Source organism: Rhea americana, unplaced genomic scaffold, assembly GCF_003343005.1.
Source record: "Rhea americana isolate MKP2758 unplaced genomic scaffold, rheAme1 scaffold_519, whole genome shotgun sequence".
In the NCBI taxonomy this organism is placed as follows: Eukaryota; Metazoa; Chordata; class Aves; order Rheiformes; family Rheidae; genus Rhea; species Rhea americana.
In genome coordinates, this window is record NW_028186667.1 from 109,154 (window position 1) to 129,199 (window position 20,046).

At 42.1% G+C, this 20,046-nt stretch overlaps 1 protein-coding gene across 4 annotated transcripts in view; it reads right to left on the reverse strand.

Annotated features, from left to right (window-relative positions):
- GOLGB1 (golgin B1) overlaps positions 1-18,344 on the reverse strand; it is a 50,925-nt gene extending 32,581 nt beyond the window's left edge. Inside the window, exons 1-9 of one of the 4 annotated variants that reach the window (XM_085318105.1) lie at positions 18,234-18,343; positions 17,342-17,448; positions 12,771-12,867; positions 11,998-12,150; positions 11,083-11,235; positions 6,613-6,771; positions 6,015-6,134; positions 5,462-5,575; positions 631-1,042 (exon numbers count right to left, since the gene is read on the reverse strand). In XM_085318105.1, coding sequence (XP_085174231.1) covers positions 631-1,042; positions 5,462-5,575; positions 6,015-6,134; positions 6,613-6,771; positions 11,083-11,235; positions 11,998-12,150; positions 12,771-12,860 — 1,201 coding nt within the window. In that variant the 5' untranslated portion in view covers positions 12,861-12,867; positions 17,342-17,448; positions 18,234-18,343. Of the gene's footprint in view, positions 1-630; positions 1,043-5,461; positions 5,576-6,014; positions 6,135-6,612; positions 6,772-11,082; positions 11,236-11,997; positions 12,151-12,770; positions 12,868-13,846; positions 14,175-17,341; positions 17,449-18,233 lie in introns of those variants that run through there. The other 3 variants (XM_085318109.1, XM_085318106.1, XM_085318108.1) reach the window with 3 other exon arrangements.
- Positions 18,345-20,046: the final 1,702 nt, after the last annotated feature.

Sequence of the window (20,046 nt, forward strand, 5' to 3'; positions counted from 1 at the left end):
GAAGAGAAATTAATGCAGTTATAGCAGTATTTATAGTATAGAGAAAAGAAGCCATTACAAGAGGAGAGGTTGGTAGATTAAATATGCCCTTTAATTTTCTCTTTTTTAATGCAGAAGCAAACAATGCCAAAATCTGATGTTAACTACAATTACTATACATTGTTGCTTCCCGTAAAAGAGACCTGCAGAAGAAAGGCTGAAAACAAAAGGTGGTTCTTCAATTAAGAAGTAGTTAAAATGCAGATCTCTTTGCCACACAACGTGTAAATTTAAGGAAGAAAAAAATTCAGTAAGTTATTAAAATTCTTTTTAAAACGTACATATGGCTCAGGAAATCCACAAACCCCATAAGCTTATCAACTGGGTTGGTACACAAGGAAATCAGCAGGTATGCTGCTGTATCCACAGGCTCTTCTTCCTGACTTTGGCCACTGCTAGACAGAAAGGAACAATCGCACCAGAGGCCTTTAGTTTGATACAGTACAACCACTCTTATGCTGCTATGTAATTAGGAAGTGTTATAACAAGATTTTCTTATGAACTACCATAACAACAAAGCCAAGTAGAAAGCATTTCAGTGATCCTTTGGCTCCTGAGAACCTGCTACATCCAACATCTGTGCTTACGCACCTTGCAGTTTCTGTATTGTAGTACAATTTTCAGCAGACAGCACCAACAACCGGTCAACATCTTGTTTCAGCTGATCATTTTCAGCTACAAGGGCAGCATGGCTAGACTGCAGCTCATGTTCAGCCACCCGAAGACAACTGATCTGCTGGTTTTTCTCCTCCACTTCCAGCCTCTGTTTCTGCTCTAGGTCTCTATATTTCATCTGTAATTCAGCTTGCACTCTTCTTGCCTGTTCCAGCTCTCTCTTGAGACTCTGCACTTCCTCTTGCAAGTGACAGGAGGACAGCTTCCTCTCAGCTAATTCCAGCTCCATCTTTTCCTTACGGTTCTCAGATTCTTGTCTCTCTGCATCTAGCATGCCCTTCAGGGAGTTTAGATCCTCTTCCATATTCTGGCACTGTTTTAGGAGCACCTGTGAAGGATATCGAAATGAATTTTAAGCCTCATGGAAAACAACACAGCACCAAGCAAAATATCTGAATCATATCTTAAAATTGCCTTTTCAAATATCTGAGTAGTAGAAAGGAGGAAGAAATAAACATGACAGAAATCTCAATTAATCAGAAATTGCCCTATTTGCAACTTGCAAGGAACAATGCTGGGAAAAACAAGAATTCTCAGTTTGGGTAAGGAAAAGAGAAACCTTAGCTTAGAGCAGAGAACAGAAGGGAAGGAAACAACAGAACAGTGGCCATGAGTTGTCTTTTGGAGGAAGGAGAAAACTTGCCTTCCAAAAAGGGGAGAAAATACTACAACAAAAGAAAATAGAGACAACTCAAACAATTATAGGGACAATTAACAAACAAACAGTAGAAGTGTGTGTATGGAGTCAAAAAAAAGCAAAAAAAAAAAAGGCAGAAATAGGGAACCAGAGTAAACAAATAGTGTCCCACACAATGCCCACTGCTCCATGAGAAACCCAAAAAGCTGGGGGACACTGACTAGAGATGCAAGACAACCAGTGAACAGAAATAGACCCTACAGTTGCCAGAATACATGCCAAAAGCCTTGTCAAGCTTCCTCCTCCTGCAGCTGTGGAGAGCCAGCCTGGCTGTGGTCAGGAGAAGGTTGAAGAGGAGATCCCATTACTCTGTGCGGAAGGTGCAAATAAGAGGAGTGGAAAAGTCCAGACAGAACCTCTATGAGAACATTTAGAGCTGGAAGAGAAGCTTCAGCCCCATGGCCTCAGTGTTTCTGTGTACTAGGCTCTGCTTCTGACCACAGAATAGGGATGAGGGGAATCAACAGCACAAAGGAGTCAAGGGAGCCATGAGGATACTCATGCTCCCACTCCACTGAACACCCTTGTGGGCACTATAATCAGCACTAAGTACAAGTTGGCTCACTGAGGTTCCTCACCTCTTCCTGATGATAAAAGATCCCACCACTGTGCCGGTTGGGACATGGAAATAAGCGCATAAATGCATAAGAAAGTTTCCAAAGTGAGGTTCAGCACTGGACTGGCTGAATATTGTGCAGCCTACTAACATGGTGTGTGTTGAGAAACTGGGGAGACTTGCAGGAGAGATGCCCAAGGGGGAATTTTGTGAGTCCAGACTTGCCTGAGGCAAGACATGACTCATTGCCACTGCTGGAAAAAGTATTGGGTAGGGTGAAACTCCAACCTACCCAGTATGGACCCTCTTACAAGAGGCCTCTAGAGTTTTGCTTACTTGTAACCTGCACTGTAACCTAGCCTTACTCTATCACTAGGGGCAGGAGGAGAGCTATCATGAAAATGCTCCAATTTACGATTACAAGAGATATTAAGAAAAAAAAAGAATTCAGAGCTCTTCAAACAAAATACATGAAATAAAACACAGCTTTTGCTTCCTCAAAATTAAACGTTGTCCACTGAACAAAATCTTATGAAATTTTTATAATAATGACAATAATGAAATACTCGCATCAGCAAGAGTTCCCAAAAAAGATGTTATGCTTCTCTGTTCCTTGTCTTGAAGCTCTAATCAAGGTGAGACTGGTTCATTTCACAGATATGGAAGTATTTTTCATCAGTTCAGCCAGGAATCGGTTTCTTTCTGCTCATCTCCAATCTTATAAGATAATGAATGAGGTCACATTTTCTCCCTGCAAATACCCCCAAGTCTTTCAAAGCCTTACCAACAAACCTGAATGTAGATCTGTTGTGTTCTGAAAAGGTAAATTAAAAAAAAAAAAGAAAATCAAGGCAGTAGTATTAAGAGCTAGCACTGCTCTAGGAAAAAAGAATCATGGTGTAAGGAAGAATCCTGGTGTTTGCATCCTGAACAAGCCAGAGACACTGGAGGACAGGATAACTAGTGATCGCAGTAGAGACCCCTTTTGCTTGGGAATAGGAACAACAATTTGAGCATAGAAGTGAGCTGGCAGTACAACTGCTTGGATAACTGAACAGAAGTCTAGTTGCTGAGCTGGATCACTGTCTGCAAGACTGTTAGAGTATGAATATCTTTGAAAGGAATGGAGATTTTTTTCCCCAGAAGCTGTGAAATTCAAAAAAAAATTTAAAATGTATTCATTGCATATTGGCAAGCAAGCCTGTTAGATACTGTGTACTAAATCCCCTTAAGGGGATATATACAGTCATCATGTATGCACAGACTTGATCTCATTCTGTTCATGCTCCAAAATGTTTGAGAGCTAATACCACTCCAGAAGCTGTGTCATCACATTAGCAAGCTCTCAGCAAAGCACCTCAAAGCCTGTGCTCTGATACAGTAGTCCAGAAACAGTATAACTACATTAGCATGGTGTTAGGCACTTTTGGCCTCAGCCAAGCACTTTGTATTTGACTGCTCTGAATGCACCAGGCAGTAGTGTAGAATATAGAGAGATTTTGTCCTCCTCCACCTCTGCAGAACATGGATCACTGCTGCTGCACCTGCAGTATCCCTATCCCTGTTGTTTGGTTGTAAAAATAACAGTGGAAAAGAAGCATTTTCTTACATCCAGATGGAATTGCTGGTGTTTCAGTGTGGGCCCATTGCCTTTCATCCTATCACTGGGCACCACTGAAAAGACTCCAGTTCTCTCTTCTTTACACCCTCCCTTCAGATACTTACATACACAGATACAATCCCCTCCCAAGCCTTCTCTTCCCTGGGCTACMCAATCCCAGCTCTCTGAGCCTTTCCTCATATAACAGATGCTCCCGTCCCTTCATCATCTCTTTGGCCCTTTGCTGGACTCACTCTAACAGCTCCATATTGCTCTCGCACTGCAGAGCCCAGCACTAGGCACAGTACGCCTGATGTGGCCTCACGAGGGCTGAATAGAAGGGAAGGATCACTTCCATCAACATACTGGCAATGCTCTGCCTGATGCAGCCCAGGAGACCGTTGGCCACCTTTGCCATGAGGGCACATTGCTGGCTCGCAGTCAACTTGGTGTCCACCAGGACTCCTGAGTCCTTCTCAGTAGAGCTGCTCTCCAAGCTGGTCAGCCTCCAGCCTGTACTGCTGCATGGCATTATTCCTCCCCAGCTGCAAGACTTGGTACTTCCCTGTACTGAACTTCATGAGGTTCCTCTCTGCCCGTATCTCCAGCCTGTCCAGGTCCCTCTGAACGACAGCACAACCCTCTGGCATACCAGTCACTCCTTCGAGTTTTGTCTCATCAGCAGACTTGCTGAAGGCATACTCTGTCCCATCATCCAGGTCATTGATGAAGAAGTCGAACGGGATTGGACCTAGTATTGACCTCTGGGGTACATCACTAGTTACTGGCCTCCAACTGAACTTTGTGCCACTAATCACAACCTTAAACTTTTATGACTATTATAATGATGTAGCATAGAGAAATACAGGTCTGGTATCATAGCAGAGGCCTTGAAGTGGGGACCCAGGATGTGGTGAGAGGGAATATATAGAGGCAGAGGAAAAGAGATAGGGTACTCACTGGCACTAGAGACCCAAAGGTTATAAACAATTCACCGAAGGTTAGTTGAAAAAAATACAGTCCTGAAGCTGGAGGAAAACAGGTAGGGCTAACAAAGTGAGCAAAGAAATACCAGCTGACAGACATACAACACCCCATATACAGTGAAATCAGAAGTAATGTGAACTTGCAGATCAATGAAGAAAACGCAAGCCAAAAAAGCATAAAAATGACTTCAAGCACATCCTGGGGTGAAGAAGAAGCTATCAATGTGAACATCAAACACCTTATCTACAGACTTGCGATGCTGACAATTCACTGTACTCACTTCCCCACCTTGCCTGAAGCAAGGCCATACCAAAAAAGAAGCAGATACCAGAAAGCATAGACCTAACTTCAACTATATTCTTGTTACCGAAATCTTTTCAATATAGTAGTAGTCTCCCCACCCCCCCATTCCCGCCTTTCTCCATTTTCTACATCTGGTCTAATAACAATTCTTTGATTAAACTATTAACACTTCAATTATACTAACGAGTTCTTGGCTTTATCTTGGTCCATAACAAGATTTTGAGTTTAATAGCTATGGGGAGACATGTCAGTGGCTGGAGAAAGTAGGACTCAGGATGGCCATATATGAAGTAGTCAAAAGACAGTCAAGTTTAATATTTTAGGGTTTTTTTATTTTTTTAATTTACTTCTCTTCTTTGAAAGGGAGAATTACTTTACATTTGAGGCAAAATGCCATGAGTCATCAGATTCTCCATTCAGGCAAAATTATCCTCTTTTAAAGGATTAACAGTTTTCGTATCCGAGCCTAGGGAGTCCCTAGCTGATTCGATGCTGGAAACTTGGTTCTAGAAATTAGCAGTTGTGCTTCTGAGCTACTGACAAGGTCACCTCTACCAGTAAAGATACACAACAGTAAGGCAACAAGCAAAGCAAGAAAAGATACCTGCTTTTGTTGTTCAGCATTATGTAATTCCTGTTGCAGCAACTCTACCACCTGAGTCCTTTGTAGCAACGTTGCTTCCTGTTCCTCTAGCTTCCTCTGAAGCGTACACAGATTCTGTGAGACAAACAGTGTTATCCAGGAGGTTAACATAAAGTGTCTTGTTTTCCTATTTTCATCCATGCATCTACTTTTCATAATGCATTTTCTTTAACAGCCTAAATAACTTCATTTTTGTTGATATTTATTCTGGAGCCTCTGTGCACTAGGAAAAACTTACCACGGTCTCACAAATAGGGAGCAAGGGCACACTAAATTAACACTGTTTTAACTGTCAGATATAAAGTTTATAGCAGGTCAGCAGACTGAAGTTAGGATTCTAAAAGTCTAAATTAGCATCCTGAAACAAAAAAACAAAAACCAAAGATATCAAATCATCTCTCTTCGCACCTTTTTTGAGATACCTTTCTGAGAACTGCTCTCTCACGGTGTCTTCAGAAAGTTAAACTTGCCTTTCTCCTTCCACACACTCCGTAAGATTATATCCCAAACCTACCTGATGCATTTCCACTTCCAGATCTGACTGGGCCACTTTCTTGAACAATTCAGCTTGGTGGTGAGCCTGCTCCTCTAGGAGAGTTTCTTTCTCCTGAATAATCATCTGCAGGGAGCTCAGCTGAAAACATAAGCCAGAAAATAGAAGAACTGAGTTTATGAGTTTGGCCTACATGTAGACCTGCTTTCAGTATGCAACAGCACGCCAGACCATCTTCAGCATGGAAATCCACTAATCCACCTAAGTCAAAATGATATCGCTGTTCTACTAATACCTACACATTTACACCTTCCGCTTTCTGGTGTCAAGATTTCATTTACAAATATGCACAATGATAAAAGACATGATTACCACATAATCACAAATTCACAAACTTCTGATTCTATGGTCGTATAGCATATAGCCCCAACCGAAGATCAACATTTAAAAATTACTTCTATAATATTAACAAAAATCATTCCAATAATAAATCCAATGTAATATAACACAGCAGTATGTCCTGCAGAATGACTGTCTCTCTCAAATTGTGTCAGTGGAAGTATGTAGTGGGAAATACAGACACATATACAGATGGATGACTGGAAATCATCTTCCATACCTCTGTCGTATACTTGATTTCAACATCTTTCAGATTCACTTTGGCTAGAGCCAGCTGTTCCTTCAGATCCTTAACAGTCTCGTCTTGCTCCCTGATTCGTTGTTTCAGGGTTTCAGCTTCCTTTTTAAGTCCTTCATCTGTATTTTGGTTGTTCTGACACTACAAAAGGAAAGGAGGGCAGAAAGTAACAGAAGAAAATAAACTCATCAGTATTACCTGCCGTTGGGGCAGCAGAGGGGTAAGGAGGGAAATGACATCATAGAATCCTACCATGCTCTTGACTCCTCATCATATGTTTATTTCTAGACTACCTAATGTAACTCCATTTTTGTTTCTTAAAAATGATGTTAGCCTATCTTAACTGCTTAATTTCCCTATTACTGTTTAGATATGTTCAAGATGACCTCACTAACATGGAAGTGATTTGCCAGTATTCATCAAACCGCTTTGGAATAGCTTATTATCCATGATTGTTCCTTTTATCACATAACCTAAGCTAAATCATATTACTAAAGCAAATATAGTAATATAATCTTAGAAAGGACTACCTTGATTTGTGAGGCTCTTGAATTTCACTGATTTCTCTAATACCAGAAAAAAAAATGTTTGTTAATTAGTAACAGAAAAATATCCACCAAAGGACAGACGGTAGGAAGAAATACACATTAAACAAGCAAAAGTAGTCCAGGAAGCTTTTCAGAAGCTAGGCATATAAATCATTTCTAAGGCTGGGGCAAAGCAGGTGCTGGGTGGGAAAGAAGGGTAGATTAGCGTGTTTACATGTGATTAGTTTTCAGGATTTATATTTACAGTAGGATTTCAAAAAGTTTATGATCAAGATCAAGTCTTTCCACTCTAGCCACTACGTGAAATACCACAATTAAGGATAGGAGCACAGCCCAGGATTCCCAAAGCTCAAGCTTTCAACTGTCGCATTTTCCCATGAGGTATAAACTATTATATCTTAAACGTAATTTGCATTTACCCACTTAAGAGGAACCTTAATTGTTCTGCATACAAATACTTATTGGCTGATTACAAGAGGCCAATATATGGATTCTCTTGAAAATGAGGCATCTCTTAGGTCCAAAAAGTAATAGTGATAATGAGATACTTGAAATACAGCCTTCCCATGGGACCCTGCCATCCTCAGAAGAAGAATCCCTTTGCTGTATTAATTCCTCATGATTACCAAAAAGAACCAGTAATAGCCAATACCTCAGCAAAATATCTAACCCTAATCCAAAACTTTTATTTTTTTCCCCTTCTTCTTCAAATGGTAGGGTATCTGTCTAGGAAATATCACATTACTCAAGGCAGCATCTACTTGGGGAAATAAATAACAAACAAACAAACAAACAATCCATAGCTCCTCAGGAGGTCCAACCTTACAAGAATATATCTAAGTACTTTCCAGGTCAAATACAATTGCGTAATATTGTGGGTAACCATCCTAAAATCATTTCTCTGAACTGTTCTTCTGCCCTAAAACTAGTAAGGTCCTGGTCCTAACCACTTCCACTGGAGGCTGTACCAAGAGCCAAACCCTCCAATTAGAAACTACTTCTAAACCATTTTCCTTAATGGATAATTTACACTCATTCATCCATCTGTCATATTGCCCTTTTACTTCAACAGTTTTTCCACTTTCTTGATGTTTACCTTCCTCACATAGTTATACAAGAAAATTAATATTTCTTCGCAGCATTTGTTGACTGAACAGCCAAGCTATTTTGAGTGACAAGTAAAATAATAGAATCAGTAAGTTTGGAAGGGACCTCTGGAGATCATCTAGTCCAAACTCCCTGCTCAGCAGGGTCACCTGGAGCATGGTAGACAGGGTTGCATCCAGACGGGCCTTGAAGATCTCCAGAGAAGGAGACTCCACAACCTCTCTGGGCAACCTGTGACAATGCTCCGTCACTCTCACAGGGAAGAAATTCCCTCTCACGTTCAGGCGGAACTTCCTGTGCTTCAATTTCTGCCCATTGCCTCTCATCCTGTCACACGGGACAACTGAAAAGAGTTTGTCCCCGTCCCCTTGATTCCCTCCCTTCAGGTACTTGTACACATTGATAAGATCCCCTCTCAGGCTTCTCTTCTCCAGGCTCAGCAGGCCCAGCTCTCGCAGCCTTTCCTCATAGGGCAGGTGCTCCAGCCCTCTGATCATCTTCGTAGCCCTACGCTGGACTCTCTGCAGTAGCTCCATGTCTCTCTTGTACTGGGGAGACCAGAACTGGACGCAGTACTCGAGGTGAGGCCTCCCTAGGGCTGAGTAGAGGGGCAGGATCTCCTCCCTCGACCTGCTGGCAGCACTCTTCCTAACGCACCCCAGGAGACCATTGGCCTTCCTGGCCACAAGGGCACATTGCTGGCTCATGGTCAACCTGTCATCCACCAGCACTGCCAGGTCTTTCTTTGCAGAGCCGCTCTCCAGAGGGTCAGCCCCCAGCTTGTACTGGTGCCTAGGGTTATTTTTCCCTAGGTGCAGGACTCTGCACTTGCCCTTGTTGAACCTCATGAGGTTCCTCTCCGCCCAGCTCTCCAGCCTGTCCAGGTCTCTCTGTGTGGCAGCACAGCCCTCAGGTGTATTAGCCCCTCCTCCCAGCTTGGGATCATCAGCAAACTTGCTGAGGAGGCACTCTGTCCCCTCATCCAGGTCATTGTTGAAGAAGTTGAACAGGATGGGACCCAGTACTGACCCCTGGGGGACACCACTAGCCACAGGCCTTCAACTAGACTCTGCCACTCATGACAACCCTCTGAGCTCTGCCTTTCAGCCAGTTCTCAATCCACCTCACTGTCCACTCATCTAAACCACACTTCCTGAGCTTACCTAGGAGGATGTTATGGGAGACAGTGTCAAAAGCCTTGCTGAAGCAGTTACCAATGAGACTGGAAGGTATTTTGCTGCTCAGAATTTATCCTTCCTGACTCCAAGCAAACAAAACACGCCAACCATCAACATAAGGCCTTTCCACTCTTGGTACAATAGCTGGAAGGAGAATTGTTTACCTTATACAGAAAAAAAGTAGAAAAGTAGGCCTTCTTTAATCTACATTGCACTGATCCAGCTATCTAGTATAACAAGCTCTTGGGTTCCCCCCTGCTCCAACTGATGAATTTGAATTTTGTAGCACGAATGCTCATTGGTCCATAAAAGTAAGCCTACACAAAGTAATGCAACAGATCTAGACATGCTACATCTGAGTAAGCTATGCAAGGCCTTAGCAGCAGAAGAGCAATGATGTGTGACACAGCTACACAGCTTTCAGGGCCTTCACTGTCTTCTGCAGACAAACCACTTTGGTATTTTTTCCTGGCCTTGCATAACATAATAGCAGCATCCTACAAGTGCTCAACCTTGCTTTTAGTAAGTTTTGTGTCATTTTTATATTGCCAGTCCTCAAGATCATGCAGTTCTTCTTGTAASAAAATCAAGTTCTCCTTTTCATTAAAAACTATTCCCAAGACTGTATTGTAAAGTGAATTGCAGTAGCAAGTTTCCATGATTTTGTGATGCCAATCAAAACATTAAGAGTTATAAGATGAATCTTTATTTCTTTAGTAGTACTTCTCATCTGACATTTCACCTTTAAACACCATTCACATTCACTCTTTTAATGCTTCCCACGATCTTTTAATCTTTTCTTTAATGCTTCCAGCATACCTCATCTTTTTTTGGTTCAATGAACATCATCTGCAGTCCTGAGATCAGATATTTTTAAAAAAAAAAAACAAAGAGTTTGATCACTTGGATCTGTTTGGACTTCATTATATTTACCTTGCCTAATCTAACTTGGAAAAAAAAAAAACACCACCACCACTGTGGGGACAACATCAGAGTTTATCGCCAGCAGAAAAATAACTGAGAACAATTTCAAAAAATACAGAAGAGTCTATCTAGTAGCTTCCAGTTTCTTAGTGATCCAACATAGGATATCTTCCCTTATTTTTACCTGATTTTACAGAAATATAGCTTGTTGACAATAAAACTTTGATCTTGATCACATGTGGTGGCACAGGAAGCTACATGTCTAGAAAATAAACACTTGAAAATGTTTAGTAATTTACTGCCTTTCAGTTTTAATGAACTCCTTATATCCTTGTTCTTGTATTCCAATCAACCATCCCTTTCCTCTGCAGTACTCACATCACAGATTACATACTTAAACAAAGCTCAGGTAGACATGTGAATTCTGCAAGAACGAACCTCACTACAAATAACGGAAGATACACAAAATGAAACTGGCCCATACCCTCAACGAGACTAAGTTGTGTGCTCCAAGGGCCTCTGCAGCACAAAGAAGCCAGACAGACTAGCTTGAGCATAGACATCCTTGCTGAAACTATGAATGAATGTCCTTCTAACAAGACAGGTAGGCCCTACTAGCTCCCTGGGACCTAAAATGTAGGGTGGTACCTGACTCATACAGGCTAACATCTTTATTATAGCCCTGTTCTCCCAACCTTGGGACATATCTGCTCTTCTGACAAGCTCTGTGCAAACAATGGCGATCCTTTCTCTGTCAACTCTTCAATGCGTTTGTTCAGAGATGCCAGTTTGGCTTTGGCCTGAAGTTTCAGCTTTATCAGTTTAGCATCTGCAGCCTCCCGTTCTTCCTGCAAAACGAGACAAACAGATGTACTTAAGATTCCAGTGCTATTTATCTCCTTGAAAACACCATTAGGAAAATTTAAAACTTTACGGATTTTTTTTTTTGGTCAGAGCCTGTCCCCCCACTAAGAGTGCTAGTAAAAAATATCCAGAAAATAAACTTGCTCTCAATCATCATACACAGCAAAATAGTTAGCTTCTTCTGCTCCAGCTGTTTCTCTTCTAAAGAGGAAATTGAGTGCATTTCAGGCTCACACAAGAGATCTTTGCTGGTAGTTAGTACAAACTACGCTCGACTTCCTCTACTATATGCAGACCCCCAACACTATCTCAGAAGGCATTGCATCCTCAATTAATTGCACACTCTTTCATGACATGCCTCAGGGTATGTAATACCTATCTTTGATTACATGCCATAAAACCACTGGACTGCTGGGTGGCTGCAGCACAGCCCAACTTATCTCAGACACTCTGAACCAGGGGAAAAAAGAGCCCACAGAAGATGCTAATATGTCTTAGAACCACTGGACTCTGCATGGGCCTAGAGAAGCTCCAAGACAAAACTGCTACATAGCATGGACGTAACAGTAGAGTAGTACTAGATGCACTAGAGTAATCTAGAAGGAACTACCCATAAGCAGAGCGAACAGAAGCAATCCTGGTGTAGCTTTTTGTAAGGCTCAAAAGAAACCAGAGACTGGATGGCACAGAAAATTGCAAAATCATTTTACTCTTTCACCAGGGATGCAGGAGCAAAAAAATGATACCTTGAGTACAGTTTCTTTCTGCTGGAGCAGGGAATCCTTTTCTCGTACCAAATCCTTCAGCTGTACAACTAGTTTTTCTGTTTGAGCTAGACGCTCTAGCACATCCTCAGGTGTCTCCTCCATGCTTTCTGTTCCAGGTTCTAAAGCTTGTACCTGAAATAGTGAAATGAGTGCTCTGGAGGAAGAAGTCTAAACAGACTGTGGCATAGCATTCAAACAGTATCTTCAGCTTTACTCTTCAGTGCTGTGCTCTTCTTCCTTGCAAGCTTTTCATGTAGCCTATAGAACTATTCCCATTTAGGTGAAATCAGAAGGAAAGTTCAGGATACCCTTGTGAAAAAAAATACAGCAAAAAAAAAAAAGTACCTTTGCTGTAACACAGCATCAGCAAATCTAAAATGAATGGTATAAAGGAAATTGCACTAGGCTATCCACTGCCCTAAACATCAAAGGGTGACATGCAGATCAAGCTTTCTTATGTTCCCTAATCACTCAGAGCTTTGCTTTCTAACAAATGGAATCAATAGTTCTTTCCTCACTATATCTCTAATTTCCTTTCTTGGATCACCTTGAGATGTGGAAATTAAGTAGATTATGGTCTGTCCTGCAGAAGCGCTGACTTAGGAGGTCAGAAATAAAGGAAAAGCAAGCGGAATGATAGTTCAGTCTCGCACTCAGCCATGAAGAATCAGAAAACAGTTCTCATTGCAGTCAATCAGACATCTCAAACTAGCTCTCAGTAAGATCTGAAAGTCTTTCTGCAATGTACTTACTGTGGTAGAGGATTCAATAACTGCATCTGCACCATCACCTGAGAGCTCTTGTAAAACAGTATTTGCTAAACCTGACAAACGGCTCAGCATCTTGAGCCTGAAACAAAACAAAGAATCACAATAAGTCAAAACTGCTAAGAAAAATAACTTACCCTTCATGCTGACCTCTAATGTCATGGAGGAGACCAGGCTTAGAAGAAACATGTTTCCTCTTCTGACAAAGAAAAATCCCATGAATAAATAAATGATCATCTTAAAACAGAAATACTCTTTGACTACATAAGCAGAGCATGTGTTTGCAAGAAACAAGGTACCTTTACCACTGCTATATACATACGATTGCAAAACAGGTCTTTATACTAGATTTCAAGTTACTCTCAGTTCGTTTGCAATCTCCTTAAAAACAAGACTGCAGAACTGCAATCTCTTCAGTTCAGTCAAAAGAATATACACTCAAACATGGCCTGTAAATACCCACAAAAGAAGCTTTCTGCTGATAAGCAGCAGAGGTGGTGGACTGCTAAGCACTAAGTAAAAGTATAGTATATGATATCAGGAGACATGCTACATTTGTGACAAGACAGGACCTCAACATGGGGGTGCAGCCTGGAGATGGCAAACATTCCCTGGCTGCTTGGCAGACATTATGTTCCTTAGTAGACTTTCTTTTCCTTTTCTTGAAACTCAGAAGCCAAACTGGTCCAGCATCCAGAGCTGAAGAACAAGAAAAAAGCCACAGTACTGGCCATCAGCACTTCCCATTTTGGGAATAGCAGCAGACTAAATTCTTCAATGGTCATCTGGACAATGGGATGCAATGCACCCTCAGTAAGTTCACCAAATTATGAGAAGTTGATGATTTGCCAGAGGATAGAGCTGTCAGGGGGATCTCAACAGGCTAGAGAAATGGACTGACAGAAAGCTTGTGAGTGCAGAGTCCTGCATTTGCAATGAAATAAACACGTGCAGGATCAACTGGTTGGGAAATAGCTTTGCAGAACACCTAAGGATTCTCATGAGCAAGTTGAATACAAGTCAGCAGTATGCTCTCACAGCAGAGACAGGCAACTACATACTGTGTTGCATTAGTAAGACTATAGCTGTCAGGTCAAAGGAATTGATTATTCCCTTCCATTTAGCACTTGTAAGCCACACTTGAAGTACAGTGTCCACTTTCAGGCTCCCTGCTGTACAAGAAAGACAGGGACAAATTAGAGCAAATCCAGCAGAAAGCCCTCAACATAAATAGAGGCTGCATATACAGAGATACGTTCAATACATGTCTGGATATATGGAGAGGCCGAGAATCCCATGTTTGTTCAGTCTTGAGAACTGAAAGACAAGGAAGAGGATATAGGTGGTGTCTTCACTATAACCAGTCTTTAGGCAGTTAAAAACAGAGCCAGATTCTTCTTGGAGGTGTACAGCAGAAGGATAAAAAGCAGTTGATACAAGTTGCAGCATAAGAAATTTCAAGCAGATAAAAAGATTATGCAAAAGGAAGGTGATAAAGATACTGGAACAGATTGCCCAGAGCAGTTACGGTATTCTTCATCCTCAGAGATATTCAGAACGGAAGTGCATGAAGTCCATAGTAACCCAACCAAATTTTGTACTTAGCCTTGCTATGAGCAGACAGTTGGATCAAAAACTCACCAGGTCCCTTATGTGACCCAAATTGTTCTAACATGGTAGGAAAATCAGGTGAAGAGAGACGCTTGAACTCTCTCTTAAAAGAACAGCTATACATCTGTTTGCCCCACCTGCAAGTTCATGTCTGTAAAGGGCATAATAATTAATACAAACATAAAAGTAGCTCTAATGGTACAAACTGAAACCAGACAAGCCCATACTAGACACAAGCTCTAGTTTAAGTTAGCATAATTAACTAATGGCCTAAATTATCTAGGAATACCTCTAAATGAAATCTTTCCATACAGACAAGATGCCTCTGTTTAGCTGTAAGTAGGCTTCTAAAGCTGGCTAAAACAATCAGCTCATTCCTGACCTCCTTTATCTTAGTAACCAAATCTTCCCTCTGACATCTCCAGTTCAAGTGTATAAATATTAGCAATGGAGAGAACAGTAGTGCATTATTTTTAATTATGTAATAGCCGCACCTTTCCACCACCTGATTTTACAGAAGTAGAAAATGTCACAATGCACATCATAATATCAATAGGAAAAAAGGTCATTCATTCATATGAATACCAACCTCTTCTATGCACTGAGTGGCTCACAGGTCTGCTTACTCAGCAGTAAAGAGGTTTCCAAGGCAGAATTTATCAAACAGGAAAGGAATAAAACCATTCTCCCTTCTACATAGCACTCTCTGGGACTGTTACAAAAAGTGAAGTCTTTCCTGTTCCGGAAGCTCGATTTCTCCTGTTCTTGCAGGTATATGCTCTGATTTCTCATGATATATGCAGGAACTCTTGGTCTCTGCAGCTTACAGAATAAAATGCTTGAGAAACTTTTAGGTAAAGTGAGGAAACACAAGGCAAGAAACCCAGCCTCAGTCAGTCTCTCTTACAAAGTTCTTTAGAGGATGAAGCGCTAGAGAAGCGCATTGTCACAAAGCCGGGATTGTACATGTTCTATATTCATATAATGGCTGGCCCTGTGTCAGCCTGAGGCACAGAACTCTAGAGTAATACAGGCTTTACAATTACTAGACATATTTCTTTTTCCATCATTAACAATTCACAGAATTGGTAATACTGACAGACTGATTTCAAGACCTGGAATCATTGTTTCATTAGAAGAGTAATGAAGTGCCAGTAGTTTCGTAAACCATCCTCCCACAATGCTCTAGTGAAGACCAGGCCCTGCTGCCTTGGCAGCAGTAAAAGCACATTTTAAAAACCAACCAGTCAAAAAGCAAAAATGCCTCTTCCTACTTGTCACCAATATTTAAACAAGATGTATCTGATCTTACTATGCATTACCCATAGCTTCTCAAGGTACAAACACAATACATGGCTGAGAGGTGACATGAGACAACATGATAACATGACATAACAAGGTGACACATTAGCAATATGGGAAAAAGCAGAATCTAGTCACCTGCAGATATCCAGTGTAAGCAAAAAATATCATGGGGCTCAGCACATATCTGCACATCTAAAGGGCACTGCAATTTCAAGTAGATATACACGAACTATGTGGAGAAACCTAAGATTCTCTGGCCTTTGTCCAAGCTGGCTTCATTAACCAAATACTAAACTCTAATATGCATTGCTGGGCTTAGAGGAGCTTTGGCCTACCAGCGCCTACAGACATGGACTTCAATAACCTGAACTCAAGTCTTCTATAGTCTGCTAAACTGAGTCAAAAAATCGTGTTCTTGTGTGAGTCTAATTCTCACAATAACTTTGATCTCCTTAAATACCACATAAAAGGATAAGAGAATAAGCTTAGAGATCTCAATTAAGATCAAGGCCTTGTAGCACAGTACAACCTTATAGGAAGGGACACATCACAGCAAGACCTCACAGTCTGAAAGAGATGACAGACAAATGAAGGAGAAAATATTACTCTGAAATTCAATTTTCCAAAAAGAATTGAAAGAGGAAAAATACAGCGAGTTGTCCAGTGTTGCACAGAGAACATACCAAGTTGTTATTTCATATAGATGATATTCTCATTTGGGACTGCAGATGTTTACTTATCAGTCAACAAAAAGTTATTTCAGTTGACAGGAGATAGCAGGAAAAAAAAAGATCTCAAAAAATTGATTGGAAACTTGTGCCAAAAATGCATATATGACACACCACTTTAGGCCTCTTATCAGATCAAGACCTACTGAAACTCCCTCCAAGCCAAATGCAGCTTGACCTGCAGCAAGGTCACTCATCTAAGACTGAATTCAGATGAAAGAAGCAATTTGTTTGGCAGAAGCACCTAAATAGTTTGGAGGTGCCTTTCTCCATAAAAAGGGAGCAAGTCATTTTTGTTGGTTATTTAGGGACACAACATATTTTTAATCCCTTCATTTTCTGCTCCAATAGCAATATAACCAGAGAAGTTACCTTTTCCAATATAAAGATTCCATTTACAAATTTCACTGCAAGTTTATGACTGTTATATTGAGTCTTATGAACAAACATAACATAGCTTTAAATACTGTTTCACAGCTAACAGTCAGCACACAAGGTGGTAGCTGTCTTCTCCATTAGCCTCATGGACTCCTGATAGGACTACCCAGAAGCCTGCATTTTGTATTGACTTCTGAGCTTAGATCAGGAAAGCATTCTACAATGCTAGCCAATTTCCTTATACACAGAAGTAGACAAACACAAAAGGACAGAAGTTATTCTGCACTCTACTGCCGCACCCAAATAAATACACAGTACAGCTGGCAGAGACAAGCATATTGCTCTTCCAGGATTATATCCAAATCAGCATGACTTTGGCATGGATTTCCATTTTTGTAATTAATAGCAGAACACTCAAAGAACGGTGTTCTGTCCATGTTTTAAGTCAGTAGAGTTTGTATTCTAACTGTACTCAAAAATAAAGTTTTGCTAGACATTCCCACAACTAATGGGCTTTTACTCACGAGACCTTACCTTGAGTACTCAGACTGTAGTCCGAGTAGTGTTTCTAGCAGAGTCTCTTTTACACGAAAATATGTTTTCCTTTACAGATCCAAATGGCATAAAGGAGTTCAGACAGTCTGCACACAACAAACAAGTGGAGCATAAATTGATGTGTTTTTGTCTCTACCTCTCAACTATCAGCTCTATCATAGCATTTCTTTCCCACCATCTCAGTGTTTAATTCCATTTTCTTTCTTTTAGAGGCAAATAGGTGCTGAAGGCTTTGCTGCTGCAGACAAACCCAGGGCCAAAGCTCTCACAATAAGCAAAAGGGCTTTGAAAGGTATAGACATTGCAGGAGACCGACAGACCTTTACCCACGCTGTCCCCCTCACAATGCCAGACTCAAAGAGGTAGGGACAACCTCCCGCCAGACGAAGGGGAAAGTCAGTGCACCCCATACGCCGCCAGCGGACCTCATGGGGCAGAGCTCCTCTCAGCAGTGCCACCCTCGCTAGAACGGGCTCCACTGCCGGTCACACCCCGGGACCGGGCTCAGACTGCCGGCACAAGGGGCGCAGCGGCCCCGGCGCAGCGCAGGCAGCAGCGGGGCCAGGCCGCACCGCGGAGGCCAGTGGGGATGTGTGTGGAGGGGAAACACTCTGCCGGCTCCCTGCCGCCCTGACTCACAACGCACTGCGAGCCCACCCCGGCTTCTAGCGTCCTGCCGGCCGGTAGGGCCACCCTCGCCTGCCCCGGTCCGCTTCCATCGAGGCTGGCGACGATGGCCTGGCGCTGCGGAGCAGATTAAGAAGGCGCCACCGGGAGTCGGGCGGCAGAGTCAACCCCACGAGCCGCACAGCCGAGGAATGGGACTGGGGCGGAGGGCAGAAAGGAAGGGGGAAGGAAATGAGGCACTAACCTGCCGACACCCCGCGCCAGCCAAGCCGCACCGAGGGCCTCGCACAGCAGAGTCAACCCCGCCCCCAGCCACCTCAGCACCGGAACACGCCGCCGCGGCTTCCGCCTTCCGCGGGGCTCCCGCTTCCTTGTGGGGGATAGTCAATCAGCTGCAGAGCGAAGGGGATAGACGCGGCAATTGGCTAATCGCGGCGCGGCAGCGGTCTCGGCACCACGGTTACGCTAACACATGGCACGAAATCTCCAATCTCGAGTACGGCTTTGGTACACGCCCAATAACATGGGAGCAGCCAATCAGCAAAGGCCACCCAAGCCACCTTTAGGGCGGGTGAAGAGAAGGTGGGTGGGACTGTGCGTCCGACTGGCGGCCGGGGGCGTGGCCTCCCCGCCCCCGGGCAGGATCGCCCCGCCCCCGGTCCAGACCGTCCCGCCCCCGGGCGCACGAAAAGTGTTTTTTCATTTCGGAAGAAAATGAGTAAATTGGGGACCAAATGTTTCATGCAACTGTTTTCATGTAGCATCCAATATAGAATCTGAATAAAATGTATTTTACAGCAATACAGCCAGTCCTGATACGAAAAGACCAAGAACTCACTGTGTTGTATAGCATGTTCTATGTACTGACCTAGAAGATACTTCTTCCCAATTCCTAATGAAAATGTCTCTGGCTTTAGCTTTCATATGTTATTCCCCACTGTTTTTTTAAAGTTGTTTAAGGAGGCGAGTCTGCTTTTGAGATTAGACACTAGTTTAGAGTAGTCTGGATCTCCTCCCCCCCCACCCCCCACACCCTTGTGGTTTTATTTATCGCCTCTCAGATAACTTTTTGAAGAGCCAGATTGGAATAATGTTCTGAGATTTTAAGTAATCTTGTTTGCTCATTCTGAATATCAGCACAAAATATTACCAGTCTTCCAGTCTTCTGAAATGTATCTCATATCTCAAGATTTACTGCAAATGGTTACATTTGGGCCAGATATCTCCTAACTAAACCATAGTGGGATTCTCAGGCTATGTCTCTGTTAGTAAATCAAACAGGCTGGGTCCCATTTTCTGGCTGATGCTCCAGGCACAGCACAGCTTATGTAGGTATGATGAAAAATCTTTTTCTTCCAAATGAGATTATCTATCACAGAATCAAAGAATGGTTGAGGTTGGAAAGGGCATCTGGAGATCATCTAGTCCAAGCTCCATGCTCAAGTAGATTTCCTTACAGCAGGCTTCCCAGGACCCCGTCCAAACGTCTTGAATATCTCCAAGGCTGGAGACACCATAAAATCTCTGAGCAATCTTTCTATATATGTATGTAGTAAGTGTGTGTTTGTGTGTATGTGTGCACGTGCAGAGAGAGAGTTTATGTATAAATATAATTTGTGTATATATATAGTTTATATATATGGTTTGTATATACATATATAGTTTATATATCTTTTAAAAATTGTAAAGATGACATTCTGCAGGTTTCATGAAGTTTGGAGGGTGTGTCCTGTAATATAGCTTCCTTTTGGGTGTGTTTAAGTACACAGATAAGCTAGCTAGTCTCTGGTTTTATGCAAAGTGTGAGCAGCACAAACCACCTCCCAGCTCTCTTTATCTTCTGTTTGTATGTGCATTTGGATGCACTCATATTCCTGTTTCTGAGTTCTCAGTTTAAGTATACTTAGTAATGATATTTAACAAACAGACAAGTTCTCCATCTCCTTTATGTACTCTTGTTCTGTGTTGTCCTTAAATGAATTATGAGTGATGATTTTTAATTACTTTGAATGGTCTCAGTAGTGTTTTCTAAGTATCTACAACTCCCATGAAAGCAG